Source organism: Lathyrus oleraceus, chromosome 4 (assembly GCF_024323335.1).
Source record: "Lathyrus oleraceus cultivar Zhongwan6 chromosome 4, CAAS_Psat_ZW6_1.0, whole genome shotgun sequence".
Classification (NCBI taxonomy): domain Eukaryota; kingdom Viridiplantae; phylum Streptophyta; class Magnoliopsida; order Fabales; family Fabaceae; genus Lathyrus; species Lathyrus oleraceus.
Window position 1 is genome coordinate 13,326,040 of NC_066582.1, and position 17,224 is coordinate 13,343,263.

Sequence of the window (17,224 nt, forward strand, 5' to 3'; positions counted from 1 at the left end):
TCATACAACACTAATTTTTAAACCAAAAGAATAACAACAATTTTGTATTGTAAAAGTAAAGCAAACTATTGTAACTAACAATTCTTTTGACACGGTCCCACTGGGCGTGCCAATTTGTTCACCAGGGTTTTTTAAAGATAACGAAAGTACTTGGAAAAGGTGAAGATAAGTGACTTGAAGTAAATGTTTTAAGTTTTGAGAAAGTACTGGAAATGAAAACTTGGCGAAATGTAAATGCAAAGGTAAAAATGATGATAAAACACTGAAAATAAGGGCAATTCGACAGAAGAAAAGACAGTAAATAATTTTAATTTAAATAACTTGCATGAAATAGATAACATGAACGAAATTATGGTGTTCTTCATACATACATTTTCAGCATAAAACTCTTTTCTCTCGCTCTGGTACTTTGAGTATTTTTGTGAATTTCTGTATATCTGTTTGAACACACCTGAAATCTAAAACTAAGACCCCTATTTATAACAATCCGACCCTAACGGCCTCTACACAGATGACTGCCACGTTCGACATTTTCAAGCGTTGCATGTCTCAGATGTTTCCACGTGTTGGCCTGACAAAACTGCTTCGTTTAAATTTCAAATTTTTCCCGCTTGAAGCTTCGAATATGTCAAAACGCCTACGTCGAAGAGAACTTTGTGGAGATCCAAAAAATCTTCTAAGTCTCGGGCTTTCGACAAGAAAGATTTGTTTTACCCAAGAAAAGAATTCAACAAATAGCTTTGACACAACCATTTTTATTTATTCTCCAAAACGTAACATTTCCAAAGAACTTCAATTATTTGTCGAAATCTCTAGTTAACAAAATGCGGATGGCATACATGTGAAACTTGTTGGAAGCTCAAAGATAAACCTCATAACTGGAATAAGAAGAAAAGTGATAGTGCATTTCAGGCTAGTAATTCTTATCAAGGGCAGCAACCTCCTCCTTCTCGGTTTCCACTCACTACGGAGCAACTAGACAGACTATACAAACTCCTCGAGTCTTCAACCCCTTCTTACTCTATAGCAACAAAAGGTAATTCTGCATTTCTTAGTGTCAGTCTCAGTCATACTTGGATAGTAGATTCAGGTGTCTCCGATCACATGACAGGTGAATCTACTTTGTTCTCTTCATATAGTCCATGTGCAGGTAATCAAAAAATAAAAATTGCAGATGGCTCTTTTTCAGCCATTGCATGTAAAAGATCGGTTGTGTTGTCTCCAATGTTAACTCTTAAAAATATTTTTCATGTTCCAAATTTATCTTTTAATTTAATGTCCGTCAGTAAATTAGCCCAAGATATAAATTGTCAAACTAATTTTTTTCGATCTCACTGTGTCTTTTAGGATTTGAACTCGGGGAAGATGATTGGCAGTGCTAAGGAGAGTGGAGGACTCTACTACCTTGATATTGGATCTGCATCACAACTACCTTAAAAAATAATAAGTTCCTACTTTGAGTCTTTTTCTGTTTTGAATAATAAAGATGACAACATTATGGTATGTCATTTAAGATTTGATCATCCTAGTTTTCGTTACTTAAAACACTTGTTTCCTAAGATATTTCACGATAAAAACTTTTCTTCGTTTAAATGTGAAGCATGTGAGTTTGCAAAGCATCATCGTTTCCAGTTTTCAATACAGTCTTATAAACCATCAAAACCTTTTTCTATTAGTCACAATGATGTTTGGGGCCCTACCCGTACAAGTACACTCTCTCTCAAAAAATGGTTTACCACATTTATAGATGACCATACAAGAGTATGTTGGGTGTACTTGTTAAAGGGAAAATCATATGTTTGTCAGGCTATAAAGAATTTTTTTTCAATGGTGCAAAACCAATTTCAAACAAATATCCAAGTCTTTAGAAGTGATAATGAAAAATAATATTTTAACACTATCCTGGGTGTTTTTTTTTTCTAAAAAATGGGATTGTACATCAAAAATCATGTCCTAATACTCCTCAACAAAAGGGAGTGGCCGAAAGAAAAAATAGACATTTATTAGAGGTTGCTAGAGCTCTACTTTTTTCAAATAAAGTACCAAATTATTTGTGGGGCGAAGCTGTTTTAACAGCTGCGTATTTAATTAACAGAATGCCCTCCAAAATTCTCAATTTTCAAACTCCTATTAATGTCTTCAAAGAATGTTTTTCAGTATTAAAATTAAGGACATGAGTTTTTTAAATAACTTATCTTTGTCAGTATCATAAAATTCTGAGATTTTTACACCTGTACCAACAGAAAATGGTCATGATTCTTTATCTGATCCTACTCTTGTTATGAGTAAGGAACCTTGAGAATCGGAGCCTGCATTTTCTCTTGTAGAAAACAATGAGAACCCTGAAAACGATGATAATGATGATCTAATTGAAATGCCACAAAATAATGAGTCACTTCAACAAAACTAATTTGAATTAGGAAACAGGACTTAGAAAAGAAAGATTTTTGTGAAAAAACACCATAAAGGAAAGGACAAGTCCACATCTCAACACTTTCAGGAATCTAAACCGGGGAATGATCAATTTCCTAACATAAGAAAATGTAAGTCTAACTCTGTTTCTGAGAGTCGTATATTGTATCCTGATATAGATGATCATGTTGCCATTAGAAAACATGTCAGAGCTTGCACTAAACATCTCATGTCCAATTTTATATCATATTCAAATTTGTCTTCATCTATGTCCGTCTTCACTTCAAAATTGTCTAGTGTAGAAATTCCAAAAAATGTACAGGTTGCTCTAAAAATTCCATAGTGGGGGAAGTTGTACTTGAGGAGATGAAAGCTCCTGAAAAGAACAAAACTTGGAGTGTTACGTCACTACCAGATGGCAAGAAGACAGCTGGATGCAAATGGGTGCTTATTGTGAAGTATAATTCAGATGGATCAATTGAAAGATACAAGACTTGCTTGGTGGCTAAAGGCTTTACCCAAACCTATGGTATAGATTACTCAAAGACAGTTTATGCATTCTCCTTTCGAGGAACATCTTGAGGTAGTCTATAGGATACTGAGATATTTGAAGGGAAATCTTATAAAAGGATTATTTTTTAAGAAGACTAGTGAAAGAAATGTGTCTATCTTCACCGATGCCGATTGGGCAGGTTCAGTCACAGATAGAATTATCAACCTCTGGATATTGTACCTATGTTCAGGACAATCTTGTGACATGGAGGAGCAAGAAACAAGGAGTTGTAGCAAGGAGTAGTGCAGAGGCCGAGTTTAGAGTTATGTCTCAAGGTATTTGTGAAGGATTATGGATCCTTAGAGTTCTAGAAGAACTTAAGATGGAAATTGAGCTTCCATTGAAATTATACTCTTGACAGTAAAACTGCTATTAACATAGCTCATAATCCAGTTCAACATGACAGAACCAAGCATATCGAGATTGATTGACACTTAATAAAGGAGAAGTTAGATGTGGGAATCATATGTCTACCCTTCGTGACTTCAAGCCAACAAACTACGGATATCCTGACCAAAAGTTTGACAAGACCTACTTTTGAGTATTTGATAGATAAGTTTATTAGATTTAATTATTAGATTTAATTCATATTTAAGTTTGTTAGATATTAGATTTAAATATTAGATTTGATTCATATTTAAGTTTGTTAGATATTAGATTTAAATATTAGATTTGATTCATATTTAAGTTTGTTAGAGGCTTATAAATAGGGTGTCAATCATTGTAAGTTTTAATCCTTTTTGTAGCCGTCATTCTCTTAAAAGAATATTCATCTTTTATTCTACCTTTGCACCAACAATTGGTATCTAGAGCTCCGGTTCAGATTCATTGGGAAACACGGGAAACACGAGTGAACGTGAGGTCTTGTGTGTTTGATTTTGATTCTTAGATTCGTGTTGAATCTTGAACAAAATCTGATCAGAATTTTAATTCTGTGGGTTGGGAAACACTGTGTGAGAAATCTGAGTGTATTGTGCAAGGTAGAAAGATGAACGGAAACGGCAACATGAACACCAAACTTCCAGTATTTGACGGTAAAAACTGGAATCGTTGGATGATCCAAATGCGTGTACTGTTCGGTGCTCAAGATGTTCTAGATCTTGTCACTGATGGTTATGTTCCGGTAGCAGCAGATGCGACGGATGAACAGAAAAACACGCAGAAGGAAGTAAGGAAGAAGGATCAGAAAGCATTGTTCTTCATTCATCAATGTGTTGATGTAAATGTGTTTGAGAAGATTGCAGATTCAACGACAGCAAAGGTTGCGTGGGACACACTGGTTAGATGTTATGGTGGTGACGCATCAGTGAAGAAGGTGAAGCTTCAGTCCTTGAGAAAGCAATATGAGAATCTCAACATGAAGAATAATGAGAAAGTTTCTGAATACATCTCCAGAGTGATTCTGATCACTAATGAGATGAAAGCGTGTGGAGAAACTCTTTCTGAAGAAACAATCATGGAGAAGGTATTGAGATCCCTTACCTCTCAATTTGATTACATTGTGGTAGCAATAGAACATTCCAAAGATCTGAGCACCATGAGAATTGAAGAGCTGCAGAGCAGTCTAGAAGCGCAAGAGTTGCGTTTGACTGAGAGAACTTCTGAAAGGGAAGTAGAGCAGCAGGCTCTGAAAGCAACTTCTGATAGGAGGTATCAGAAGCAGTCAGAAGCCAGGAGAAGATCTGATGGTGGTCAGAAGTCAGAAAGCTCAACCTCTGATAGACAAAAAAATGCTCAGAAGGGAAAAGAGAAGTATGACAAGAAGAAAATCCAATGTTACTGCTGTAAGAAGTTTGGTCACTTTGCTAGAGACTGTTGGTCAAACAAGGAGAGAAAATCAGAAGAAGCAAATATAGCCAGAAGTTCTGATGACGAATCTGTGCTATTGATGGCCTCTGAATCTGATGATATGGATCTGATAGACTGGTGGTATATGGACACTGGTTGTTCAAATCATCTTACTGGAAACAAGAAATGGCTGGTTGACTTTGACTCTGAAAAGAGGACAAAGATCAGATGTGCTGATGACAAATATCTTAATGCAGAAGGTATGGGAAATGTCAGAGTGACTCTGAACAATGGGAAAACAGCATTGATTCAGAACGTGTGGTATGTACCTGGCATCAGAAGCAATCTGATGAGTGTGGGACAATTAATTGAGAAAGGTTTCTCAGTTACCATGAAGGACAATCTTCTGAAGCTGTATGACTGCAATCAGAAGTTGATTATGGAGTCAGAACAGGGAAGGAATAGAACATTCAAGGTGAATGTCAGAACTGCAGACTCAGAATGTCTTAGTGCAACAAGTGCTGAGAAGGAGAGTGAGCTGTGGCACAGAAGATTTGGTCATTTGAATTTCAGAAGCTTAAAACATCTGAATTCAAAGAAGTTGGTACATGGAATTCCTGCAATTAAGAAGCCTGAAAAGTCATGCAAAGTTTGCATGGAAGGAAAACAACCACGATTGCCATTTGCGTCAGAAACTACTCCAAGAGCAAAACATGCCTTGGGAGTTGTACATTCTGATGTGTGTGGTCCATTTCCAGTAGCATCGATTGGAGGGAATAAATACTTTGTGTTATTTGTTGATGAATTCACAAGAATGACATGGGTATCCCTTATTAAGTTTAAACACGAGGTGTTTGATGAATTCAAGAAGTTCAGAATGAAGGCTGAGAATCAGAGTGGTCAGAAGTTGAAGATTCTTAGAACTGACGGTGGAGGTGAGTATAACTCCAAAGAGTTCCAGAAGTTCTGTGAGGAGAATGGAATTGAGCATGAGGTTACTGCTCCTTATACCCCTCAACACAATGGTCTTGCTGAAAGAAGAAACCGCACTTTGCTTGATATGGTGAGAAGCATGCTAAAGGAGAAGAAGCTTCCTCAGAAGCTCTGGGGAGAAGCTGTTGCCACTGCAACGTATGTACTCAACCGATGTCCTACGAAGAAGTTGAAGGAAATAGTTCCAATACAGAAGTGGACTGGAGATAAGCAAAGTGTTAGTCATCTGAAGGTGTTTGGTTCTGTTTGCTATAAACATGTTCCAGAAGCCAGAAGACAGAAGCTGGATGATAGAAGCAAAGTGATGATTCTGATAGGGTACCACAGTACAGGTGCATACAAGCTCTATTGTCTAGAAACCAATAAAATTGAATTCAGCAGAGATGTGATTGTGAAGGAATCAGAAGTTTGGAATTGGGAAAAGTCTCAATCTGATTTTGATGTTAGAACTTCTGAAGAAAGGTCAGAGTTCAGAATTTCTGAGGTTGGAGTAAACTCTGACGTTGATTCTGACTCTGATAGTGATCCAGAATCTGATGTTCCAGACTCTGATGATCCAGACTCTGATGACCCAGACTCTGATGGTAATCCAGATTCTAGTGGCAATTCAGACTCTGGAAATATGCCAGCCCCTGAAGATGGTCAAAGCTCTGGAGGAAGTCAACCATCTGAAGGTAGAAACTCTGAAGTTGAAGACTCTGAACAAGTTCAGAGACCACAAAGAGTCAGAAACATCCCCAGAAGATATGCAGAATTTGACATGCTGCAAGACACTGAAGTAGACTCTGAAGGAGAAGTTATTCAGTGTGCCATGTTAGTAGACTCTGAACCCATAAGTACAGAAGAGGCTCTTAAGCAGAAGCTCTGGCTGAAGGCCATGAAAGAAGAACTTGATGCTATAGAGAGAAACAAGACTGGAAGTTTTGAACAAGAGATAGCCAAGTTCAAGAAAGTTCTGATGAATGAATTCGAAATGACTGATCTAGGCAAAATGACATACTTTCTAGGGATGGAGTTCAGATACTCTGAGAAAGGTATTATTTTGCATCAGCTCAAGTATGAATTAGAACTTCTGAAGAGATTTGATCTGAAGAATTATAAGATTGCTGTTACTGCATGCCAAGCTGTGTGGATTCTGAATCTATTGCAGGATCTGAAGATTAAAGTAAACAAACCTCTGAAGCTGATGATTGACAACAAGTCTGCAAACAATCTTGCCAGAAACCCAGTGTTGCATGGGAGAAGCAAGCACATTGAGACCAAGTATCATTTTCTGAGACATCAAGTTCAGAGGGGAGTGTTAGAAGTTGTACACTGCAGCACTCAAAAGCAGTTGGCAGATGTTCTGACGAAAGCTATCAAGACTGATCAATTTCTCAGATTAAGGGATGGAATTGGTGTTACAAGTTTTGATGGAATATGAATTAAGGGATGGTATTAGATTTAATTATTAGATTTAATTCATATTTAAGTTTGTTAGATATTAGATTTAAATATTAGATTTGATTCATATTTAAGTTTGTTAGATATTAGATTTAAATATTAGATTTGATTCATATTTAAGTTTGTTAGAGGCTTATAAATAGGGTATCAATCATTGTAAGTTTTAATCCTTTTTGTAGCCGTCATTCTCTTAAAAGAATATTCATCTTTTATTCTACCTTTGCACCAACAAAGTTGAACATGATAGATATCTATGCACCAATTTGAGGGGGTGTTGGAAAATATATTATTTCCGATTTTATTATTGCCTTTAATAACACCTTTATTTTTTTTTATTCTCCATTAAGGAGAAAATCAGTTGTAATAATTGCATCCTCACTGTACCACTTCCTAGAACTACACACACACTTAATAGAGAAAAACAGAAGCACTTGCTAGAACTAGACACACATGTAATTGAGAAAAACAGATGATTGTGTTACATTTGAATACAATCAATGATAGTTTACTCCATACAACACGAGTTGGATTTATAGATAGTAATGAGACCCATCAATGGAACCAACTTATTTAGTTACTTGTTGTGACAAGTAACAACTAAATCACATGAACTTAAATTAGACTCGAACAATAATTCAAACTAGTTAATCCATGTTTTTCATTCTACCCTCTGAGCTTAGGGTTCTAAGCAAGTTATTTTCCTTGAACTGTTTGTTCAAGTATCTCATCTCCGTGTTAATGCTCTCAGTTTTATGCATAGCAATGAAATGTTTGAACCAACTAGCAGACAACTTTGGAGTTCTCTTCTGTGTGGAAAAGTCAACATGATAAAGTCCAAATTTCACTGAAAAACCATATGTCCACTCAAAATTGTCAAGCAATGACCATGCAAAGTAACCTCTCACATCTGCTCCTTCCCTGTAATCACAACCAACATACAAATACTCAGCTATTTTTCTTGTGTCCAAGAAGAAAAATATCATTCATGTTTACTCACTTTTTGTAGATTCTTACCTCAATGATGTCACTAGACTATCTAAGTGACCAGACATGTAGTTTATTCTCTTAACATCACTAAGATATTCTTCTTTGGTGATATCTGGATCATTCAAATCTGCATATCCTACAAAAACATTCGGATAGAATCAGTCAAGAGATTCAAAATGTTGTAAAAATAGGTTCAATTTCGATGCGCTTCTTTGCTTACCGTTCTCAGTAATGAACATTGGAGTGTTATTGAATCTATCTTTTATGTAGTTAACAATTTTCCTCATGCCTTGTGGGTAAACATTGAGCCAAGCCCACGGTGTCTGCATATAACAAACAATACATGTTTAACGATTGTGTTGGTCCTGCAAGGTTGAATAAAATGTAAGGTATGTGATTGATCGTCAAAAGAACAGAGTGCTTACAAGCTCTCCAATTGGTACGCCGTCTTTTTGTGCAGTTTGTAGGTATAAACCCTCTGTTGTAGAGGTTCCTGGCGCAGACTCGCACACTGATAATATGCAGTCACTGACATAGTAACTTGCATAATGATTGATGCCAATGAAATCGAGTCCTTGATTCAGTTTTTTTATGTCATTACCGGAAAATTTGGGTAATATGCTTCCTAGAATAGTCTCCATCTCTTTTGGGTATTTACCGAATAAGATTGGATCCAAGATCCTGCATTATTATAGAATAAAACTTTGTGATCAGGTAGTTTTTCTACAGTTAGAAAATCATGCATTTGACGCAATCACGTGATTTGGACCGGCCAATCAAAATTTCAAACTCGTGTTCTGACTTTGGTAGATCGGGCGAAAATATAAAAAAGTCAAAACATGAGTTGTTCAATCTTGATATATGACAGTTCAAATCAGTGTATATGTGCTATGTGAAAACAGGAAATCCAAATCCAACTTGGGTTAGTAGAAGTTGAATGAGCCATTAAAAATGAAGAAACTCTACCAGTTTATGGTAAATGATTGTGCTCTTTTAGCAGCTAATTTATCTGCCTCCGAATCGCTTAACGGCTCATACCAATTACAGCTTATGACGATGCCAATTTCTCCGCCTTGCTCGGTCTGGATGTACCATTGAAATTAAAGCAACTTTATAATGTTTTGAATGAATGTTAAGTCCAACTTCCTTTCCACTTTGATTTGTAAAACTAACATCGGAAAGCATACTACAAAGTTGTGAGGTCTTGTTAGCAAATAAATTACCTGGTATTTGTTTCTATAAATATGAACTGCAGCTGCATGTGACAGGATAATATTATGGGCTGCCACAAAGGGCTCCTTCTCTGAGTCTCCCTTGCTACAATTTCCGAATATGCCGGAACAGTGACGTGGCGGGGCAATACCTGAACGGTAACTAAGTGAAACCTGAGCATTTGGCGCATTGAATGTGACCCAGTACTTAACTCTATCGCCAAAGGATTTAAAACATATGTCTGCAAATAATACAAAATCTTCCCTGCACATGTCAAAATACATTAGTACACCACCATTGTCTTGTCTTTTTTCTTAAGCCAAAGTTCTTCTAGGAAGAAAAACAAATGTTAGTTATGATGTTGGTAAAGTATGGTAAAGGTGTTGAAAAAATATGAGCAAAATGAATTGTAGAATTAGAGTAACTTACTGTGATTGGGGACTTAGCCAACCTCCATATCTATCCTCAAGTTCTTGAGGGAAATCATAGTGAAACAATGTAACAAACGGTTGGATCCCTGCAAATTTTATAAACACGGATTACCATAATCGACCTGTTACAGCTCTTCTCTGTCTCACATACCATAGTAGGAAGATTGAAATCAAACCTTTGAGTAACAAAGCATCGATAAGCCTATTATAGTAGTCGATACCAGCCAAGTTCACTTTTCCAAATCTACCTTCTGCTCATAATCATTGCAAATTTTGCTTGTGAATTGACAGTAAAAACTTGTTAATTGTAATCATCAAGTTTTTGTTAAAGTAAGATGCATACTTGGTAGAATCCGTGTCCATGAAATCGAAAACCGGTAGCTGTTGACTTTCATAGCTTCCATTAAATCTATATCCTCCTGTTTTTATCACAAAATTGAAATTTGAAGCATCTATAGTTGGTGTAATGAGTTATACAAACATGTTGTGACTGACTGACCGTGTAGATTACCGTAACAATGTATATAAGTTAAACTCTAATTATATTAGTTATAATTTTTGGCCGTATAAAGTCACATGATCAAATAATGTATTATATGGAAGTGAAGTCTATCATGTCTACCTGATACCGATGGTATTGATCAACTGTAACATCACTGTTACTTCCATCATGAGTGCTACCAGGTTTGTGAGTGAAGACATCCCAGATGCTCAACCCTTTGCCATCACTCAAGTAAGCACCTTCATACTATAACAATAATAATATTTAATTTAATAATCAGCCGCGATTAATTAAGAGATAAACATGAAGAATAAGAAAATAAAAGAAACCGAAACCGAAACCTGGTAGGCAGAAGAAGCAGTGCCAAAGAGAAAGTTAGTGGGAAAAGGAGAAGTATCTCCAAGAGCATATGGTGTGATTGTAAATAAGAAAAAGAGTAGTAATATTTTCTCCATGGATACAACAGCTTTGTGAAATGTAGATAACTCCATATTTGAATCATCCTAAACTCAATTAATAGTCAATACAAAATCCGTATTCTTATTAAATGGTTCACAACCAACAAACATCTCTGCACCTTCTACTGGGATCAATAGAAAAGGCCAATTACTCTGCACCTACTACTGGGACCAATAGTAAAGGCCTGTCAATCATTTTCAAACGTAACTGATTAATAGATAAGAATCATTATTTGTATATCTGTTAATCTGTTTATCTAAATTCAATACAAATCAACATAAATTAATCATTGATTTTATGTTTATTAGAACAATGTATGTTGATTTTTCAATACACCAATATCATATTGTTAACTATCAGCATTAACTATTGTAATTTCTCAACAACAAAAAAAAGCCTCAATTATTGAAAATATATAGGATCAGCCTCAACATGCAAAACTCTGACACATTGTTCTTATTTACTGCAGTACATTATTTTAACCTCTGATTACAGGAAAGAAACAAAAAACTCATATAGACTGAAAAGTGAAAACAAAATTGAATTGTGATTAAAATTACTATAACTCTATAGCCACAAATAAAGCAGCCTGAACTTCTATTAACTTCATTAATAAATATATCATTTGTTTGGAGCTTCAGCCTTGAATTGAATCCTCGCTCACATTTCCTTAGCATAGAGAAGCTTCCAAACTACATATTACTGTTTAGCCTGCTCAAATAATATTAAAAGAAAGAACATATCAGTTGTGTCACACGTATCAAAAAATATAGTTTTTTCATGACAGGCAAATATAGTGAATGCTTATACTGAATTTAATTTGCTTTCACAGATTAATTAAATGTTTAAAACTTTGATATATAGCAGGTTAAAGAATAGTGAATGTGATTTTGACAGACAATAGCATCTACTGTATAAGAAAACAAAAATAGAAGAAATGGGAATGGACCTGTGAATAGAGGAAGGTGCCAAGGATTGCAATGGCAGCTCCAAGGGCATTGTTTGGCTGAATTGGGGTGCGGAAGATAAGGATGGAAGAGACGATAACCGAGATTCTCTTCATTGTGTTCCCTATGCTAAACGTTAATGGAGAAATCTGATCAAGAGACATATAAGATACTTGATTGTACAAGTGGTAGAAGACACTCTGTGCTGCTACCCACCTGTAAAAATTACAACCCACAATTTTATTATTCAAACACTTCACAATCATTAGAGAATATTATATATGTATAAATCCAATAGTACATGCAAAAGAAACTATAAAATGGCTCCACTAAGGACGTGTTTGAATTTAATTATTTGAACTAATCTACTAAAATAAGCATTTGTGAGATTGTTTGAAAGAGTTTATAGAAACAACTTATGACATGTTCACAAGTCATATTTAGCATGTTTCCATATACTCTTCGAGATAACTTACGAAAACAGATTATATCATATCTTTGGTTATACAAATAAGCATGTATATGATCTAGGCTGATTGTTGCCGAGAATTGTAGATTGTTGTGCTTACTTACCATACAAAATTGGGACCAATCTGAGACACTGCTGTTTGCCAGCCAGCAGCCCACAACGCTGGGCCTTCGACAGCAATAGCAAAAGGGGTGAGAAGCAATAGAGATAATATAGAGAGGCAGGCGTAGTAGTTCATTCCACTAACAGACATTCCTTTCATTCCCTTCTTTGAAAATATATTCCTAAACACAAAGGCCACATTGGATATCATAGCCCCCATAAACCCTGAAACATAAATAAGATTGATCAAAAAACTACAAATTTAGTATCTTCGAAGCACAGACAAATTTAATATCTTCTAAGCACACACACCGACATAGGACACTACACTAATAATAATAATATGAGTAAATAGAACAATTGAATGTAACTATATATGTCGATGTTGTATGGGACACTAGACACATCTTCAATTGAAAGTGTATCAGTAATACATAGTTTAGTTTAGTTTAGCATCCTATTATCAATTCAATCTACTATAAGAAAACAAAATCAAAATACGAAAACCAACCATGTAAATAAGCGAATATAGTCTTACCGATCATATTGAAATTAAGCTCAGTGACAGCAGCAAGTGCACAACCTCCGATAATCGGCAACAGTGAAAGGTAAACTTGCAAAGGAAAAGATTCACCAAGCAAGAACCTTGATACCAAAACACTGAAAGCAGGTTCTCCACTTTTGATTATGTGTGTAAACGAAACTGCAACTTTGGACATACTCACAGTAGCTGCAACATGCCCAATTGTATGTGCCACTGCAACCTACAATCCACAATCCAAAATCACCATTCAGTCATTCATTCAAACACGTTACAGTCAATATGATACTCATAAAAAACGAAACAACATTGCATGCTTACCGGAAACAAAGCCTTCCAAAAATCAAAATCAACTTTAGGAACATCAGCAACTCTTGTAGCCCATGAAATCAACATGATGAGAGAACCAGCAGCAAGTGATAAAGTGGAAGTAAGCCATGGATAAGGAAAAGCATTCAAAACCTTCTTGTTGTATATATTGAACACAACATTCAAAGCCCACCATGTAGCAAAATACAAACCAATTTTCATCTTCTGAGCTACCGGTTCAACAGGAACATCAATGTTAACCGCCAACGGCGCTGGCTCTGACTCTGACCGATCAGCTTCATATGCATGACACTCTGTTACCCTCTTTGCAGTTGAGAAACTGAAATTCTGAGTGGATGAAAGGTACAGAGGTTTAAAATGTATAGTATTTTTTGCAACATTGTGAAAAGTGAGCGTTGTGGAAAGTTTAGGTTTGGAGGAAGAAAGCGGTGTAAAAGGCAATGAAGAAGATGTGAAATTGAGTTGGGAAATCATGGTGATTATGATGATGATTGAAGAAAAGAATGTAGTAGATGAATGAAGAAAGTGATTGTGTTGATGAGATTTATGGTTGAGCGATGGTAGCGAGGAAGGAAAATGCGAAGAAGTCAAGAAAATTGAAGGTGCGGCGAGAGAGAAAAGTACAAAGAGAAAAAGAAGAATGAGAACGGTTTTTCCTAAGAAAGGTGGCATTTGGTAGAGGAGAAAGCGCTATTTATATAGGTGGAAACAGAACTATCATAAGACGGTTTCGTAAATAAAGGTAAACAGATTTTATCTTATTTTATTTTATATAATAACAAAATAGTTTATCAAAATATATAATACTTGCTTATTCTTTCTTTTATAGGATTTATATATATTAAATTTTTGAAATTAAAAATAATATATTCATAATATAAAATAATTTTACATGTACACCCAATAAAAATTTATTCATTTATCATATCATTAATATAATTTTAAAATTAAAGCGTGATAAAGTAGTTGGATGTATTTAACCGTATAAAATTATTTTATATTGTCGCTTATATATATATATATATATATATATATATATATATATATATATATATATATATATATATATTCAATTTGTTTCATTTTTTTAAAAGAATTTTTAAATATTATATATTTTATTAAAAAAATTAAAAAGAAAAAGAAACTTTTTGTTTAAATTTTTTTAATTTTTATTTTAAGTATTTTGTCATTTTATTTTAATTTTTTGATATCAATTTTTTTTAAAATTCACATGAATTAGAAGATATTTTTTATATATATTTTTTTTAAATACATATATATTTTTTAAATGTGATTTCAAATATATTTTAATTTTTAACAATATATATTTATATTACATAGTACCAATGTTAATCATTTTTAAAAGTATAAAAAAATTATTTTTTAAAATTAAAATAAATCGGTCTATAATTTAATATTATCAATTAATTATATTTGTAAAATCTTGAATTATTTAATTATATTAAAATAATAATTATAAACGATATTGATTGATTGATTAATTATACTGATAATATTTAACAATTAATTTTAATAATAAATAAAGATGTAATATCATAACTATTTTTGAGAGTTTTATGATAAATAAAAAGTTGGTCCAAATATAATCATTTATTTTGATTTATTTGTTTTAATCCTAAATACCATGGACTCACGTAAAATTCATTGCAACTAATTATTCGCGACATTTTTCAAATTATTTGTTTTAATCGTTGCAAAAACGAGTATTTTCTAAAAGTAAAATAAATATTATCACTCATAACTAAGCAGAGTAAGTCAAATTTATTTAAGTTTTTGTAGATAAAAAGTTTATTTTTTAGAAAAGTTTAATGGTATTAAATTGTTACTGTGAAAAATATTACATATATATTTAATTAAAATACTCTAAAATATTAAATTATATAAATAATTTAAAATTTATAAGTTGATTTAGCGTAATACATATTGTTATTGATTAACCGTGTAAGAATAATTTACATTGAAAGTGTATTATCCATAGGTTTTCTCAATAACATACAATGTAATCTTAATTCCAATTTATTTTTAAAAAATGTATTTAGTTAATATTTAATATCTTTTCAGAATTAATATATATATATATATATATATATATATATGATTATTTAAATTTTATTTTCACTTCCTGATAATTATTCATATTCACTCTTAAAAAAAATTAAAAAAATAATTTATGTTTAAAAGTTAATTCTCATATTCACTCTTAAAAAAAATTAAAAAAATAATTTATGTTTAAAAGTTAATTCTTTTAAAGCATAATTTATGTTTTAAAAAAGAGTGAATAATTGGGATATCGTAGGTTCAAACACGCACGCATTACATATAATATTCTTGAATAGCTATCAACTAAGTTGGTTTAACGAATTAGTAAATATTAATTAAATAAAATTTATAAAAATAATTTAGAATTAATGTAATTTTATGTTACTAAAATACCTATTCTAAAAAAATAACCTTTTAATCTAAGAAAACTTAAATAAATTTGAGTTACTTTGCTTAATTTTGATCGATAATATTTTATTTTATTTTATTTTTCGAAAATACTCCAAATTTGTTGGATTCAACAACTAAAAAACAAGAATTCTTAAAAAACAAGACACAATTCAAAAAAATATCGCGAATAATGATTAGTCGTGAAATTTTTTACCTAGGTTCATGATGATTAGTATAAAACAAATATATTAAAATAAATGTTTAAATACATTTTTGGTCTCCTATTTTGATGTTTTTAAATTTTTAGACCCTCATTTTAAAAATCAGTTGTTTGATTTTTGAATTTTACTTCTCTTGAGATTTTCTTTACCCCTCCAATTCCGTATATTTGGCATACTCATACTCATTAATGATGTGTCATTGGTACACGGCAACCAGACCATATTTAATAGAAATTATTTATTTTTATTTTTGCATAACATTTTTAATTGATATAATTATTCTAATAAAAAATTAAAGTGTATTTAAAAGATAAACCCAAAAATGAATAACACATTAAACCTAATTCCTTTTTCTCTTTCTCTCCCTGAAACCAAACACGAAGAACCCTATCTTAGGAAAAATGTTATCTGAAAAAACGAAGATCCATAACACCATAAACGACACTCGAAGCTCTCATATGTAGCATTTGTTTCCTAGGATTCGCAAATATGAGCAGTGGACAAGTAATGTTCTCTTTAAGGTATGTTTTATTGTCCCCTTTGGAGTGTCATCATATCCAACTTGTTTTGTTTTATTTGTTGTAGGTTAACTTGTGGTCCATCATCATTTTCATGTGAACTTTTGGTCCCAACTGTTTTCTTGTTTACTTATCTTAGTCGTATGTTATGGTCTACCATGTTTATTTAATGTTTGGTTATGGTCCCACTTAATATTAACTTATTCCATTGTTTTTCGATTAATTCACAGGTCAAGTAAGAGTCATAAGGTTAAGTTAAGAATACACCACATGGGAGATTAGTTCTTGAACTTGTTAAGTGGTATGTTGATGGAGAGGTATCTGAAATAAATTGGAAGTGGGGTGTGGATTTCATGTCATACATGGATTTGGATAGATTGATTAAAAGGTAGGGCTATGTAGACATAAAGTGTATATGGTGTTAGAACCCTATATTCAACTTTTCTCGTGGTCTTAGACCATTGAGTAATGATAAGGATGTGTTGTAGTTTGCCAAACATGTTGTAGGATATGAGGTAATATATGTATATGTGAAGCACAAAGTATCTGCCCCCTTGTGATTGTGAATTCAAGTGAATTAGATAATTACATTGATGATGATGTCCAATGTACTAGACATGTTGAAATCAGTGAGTCTAATGTTGAAGTTAATGATAAACATGTTGAAGTTAGTGAGCCTAATATTGAAGTGAATGATGAACACGCTGAATAAACTTTTGATAAGGATTATGTTGCAAGTGAGTATAATGACTATAGTGAAGATAGTGAAGTTAATAAGCCTAGTGAAGATTATAATGAGATGGATTGGACCAAAGTACTACGCTCTGAGACTTTAGGTGATGTTTCTAGTGGCAACAAAGAACAA

At 33.2% G+C, this 17,224-nt stretch overlaps 2 protein-coding genes across 2 annotated transcripts; both read right to left on the minus strand.

The window, feature by feature from the left end:
• Positions 1–7,645: 7,645 nt before the first annotated feature.
• LOC127138389 (beta-glucosidase 46) lies at positions 7,646–10,941 on the minus strand. Its single transcript, XM_051064824.1, has 11 exons — positions 10,663–10,941; positions 10,442–10,567; positions 10,163–10,238; positions 9,996–10,070; positions 9,818–9,905; positions 9,400–9,652; positions 9,143–9,258; positions 8,602–8,857; positions 8,397–8,499; positions 8,204–8,312; positions 7,646–8,107 (listed from the first exon to the last, which is right to left on the minus strand). Exons 1-11 carry the CDS (start codon positions 10,810–10,812, stop codon positions 7,834–7,836), a joined length of 1,626 nt encoding a protein of 541 aa, XP_050920781.1. The 5' UTR covers positions 10,813–10,941; the 3' UTR covers positions 7,646–7,833.
• A 232-nt stretch (positions 10,942–11,173) lies between these two features.
• Positions 11,174–13,848, minus strand: LOC127138390 (glucose-6-phosphate/phosphate translocator 2, chloroplastic). Its single transcript, XM_051064825.1, has 5 exons — positions 13,161–13,848; positions 12,837–13,062; positions 12,301–12,523; positions 11,730–11,943; positions 11,174–11,491 (listed from the first exon to the last, which is right to left on the minus strand). The coding sequence occupies exons 1-5, from the start codon at positions 13,839–13,841 to the stop codon at positions 11,480–11,482; spliced, it is 1,356 nt and encodes a 451-aa protein (XP_050920782.1). The 5' UTR covers positions 13,842–13,848; the 3' UTR covers positions 11,174–11,479.
• Between the last annotated feature and the right edge of the window lie 3,376 nt (positions 13,849–17,224).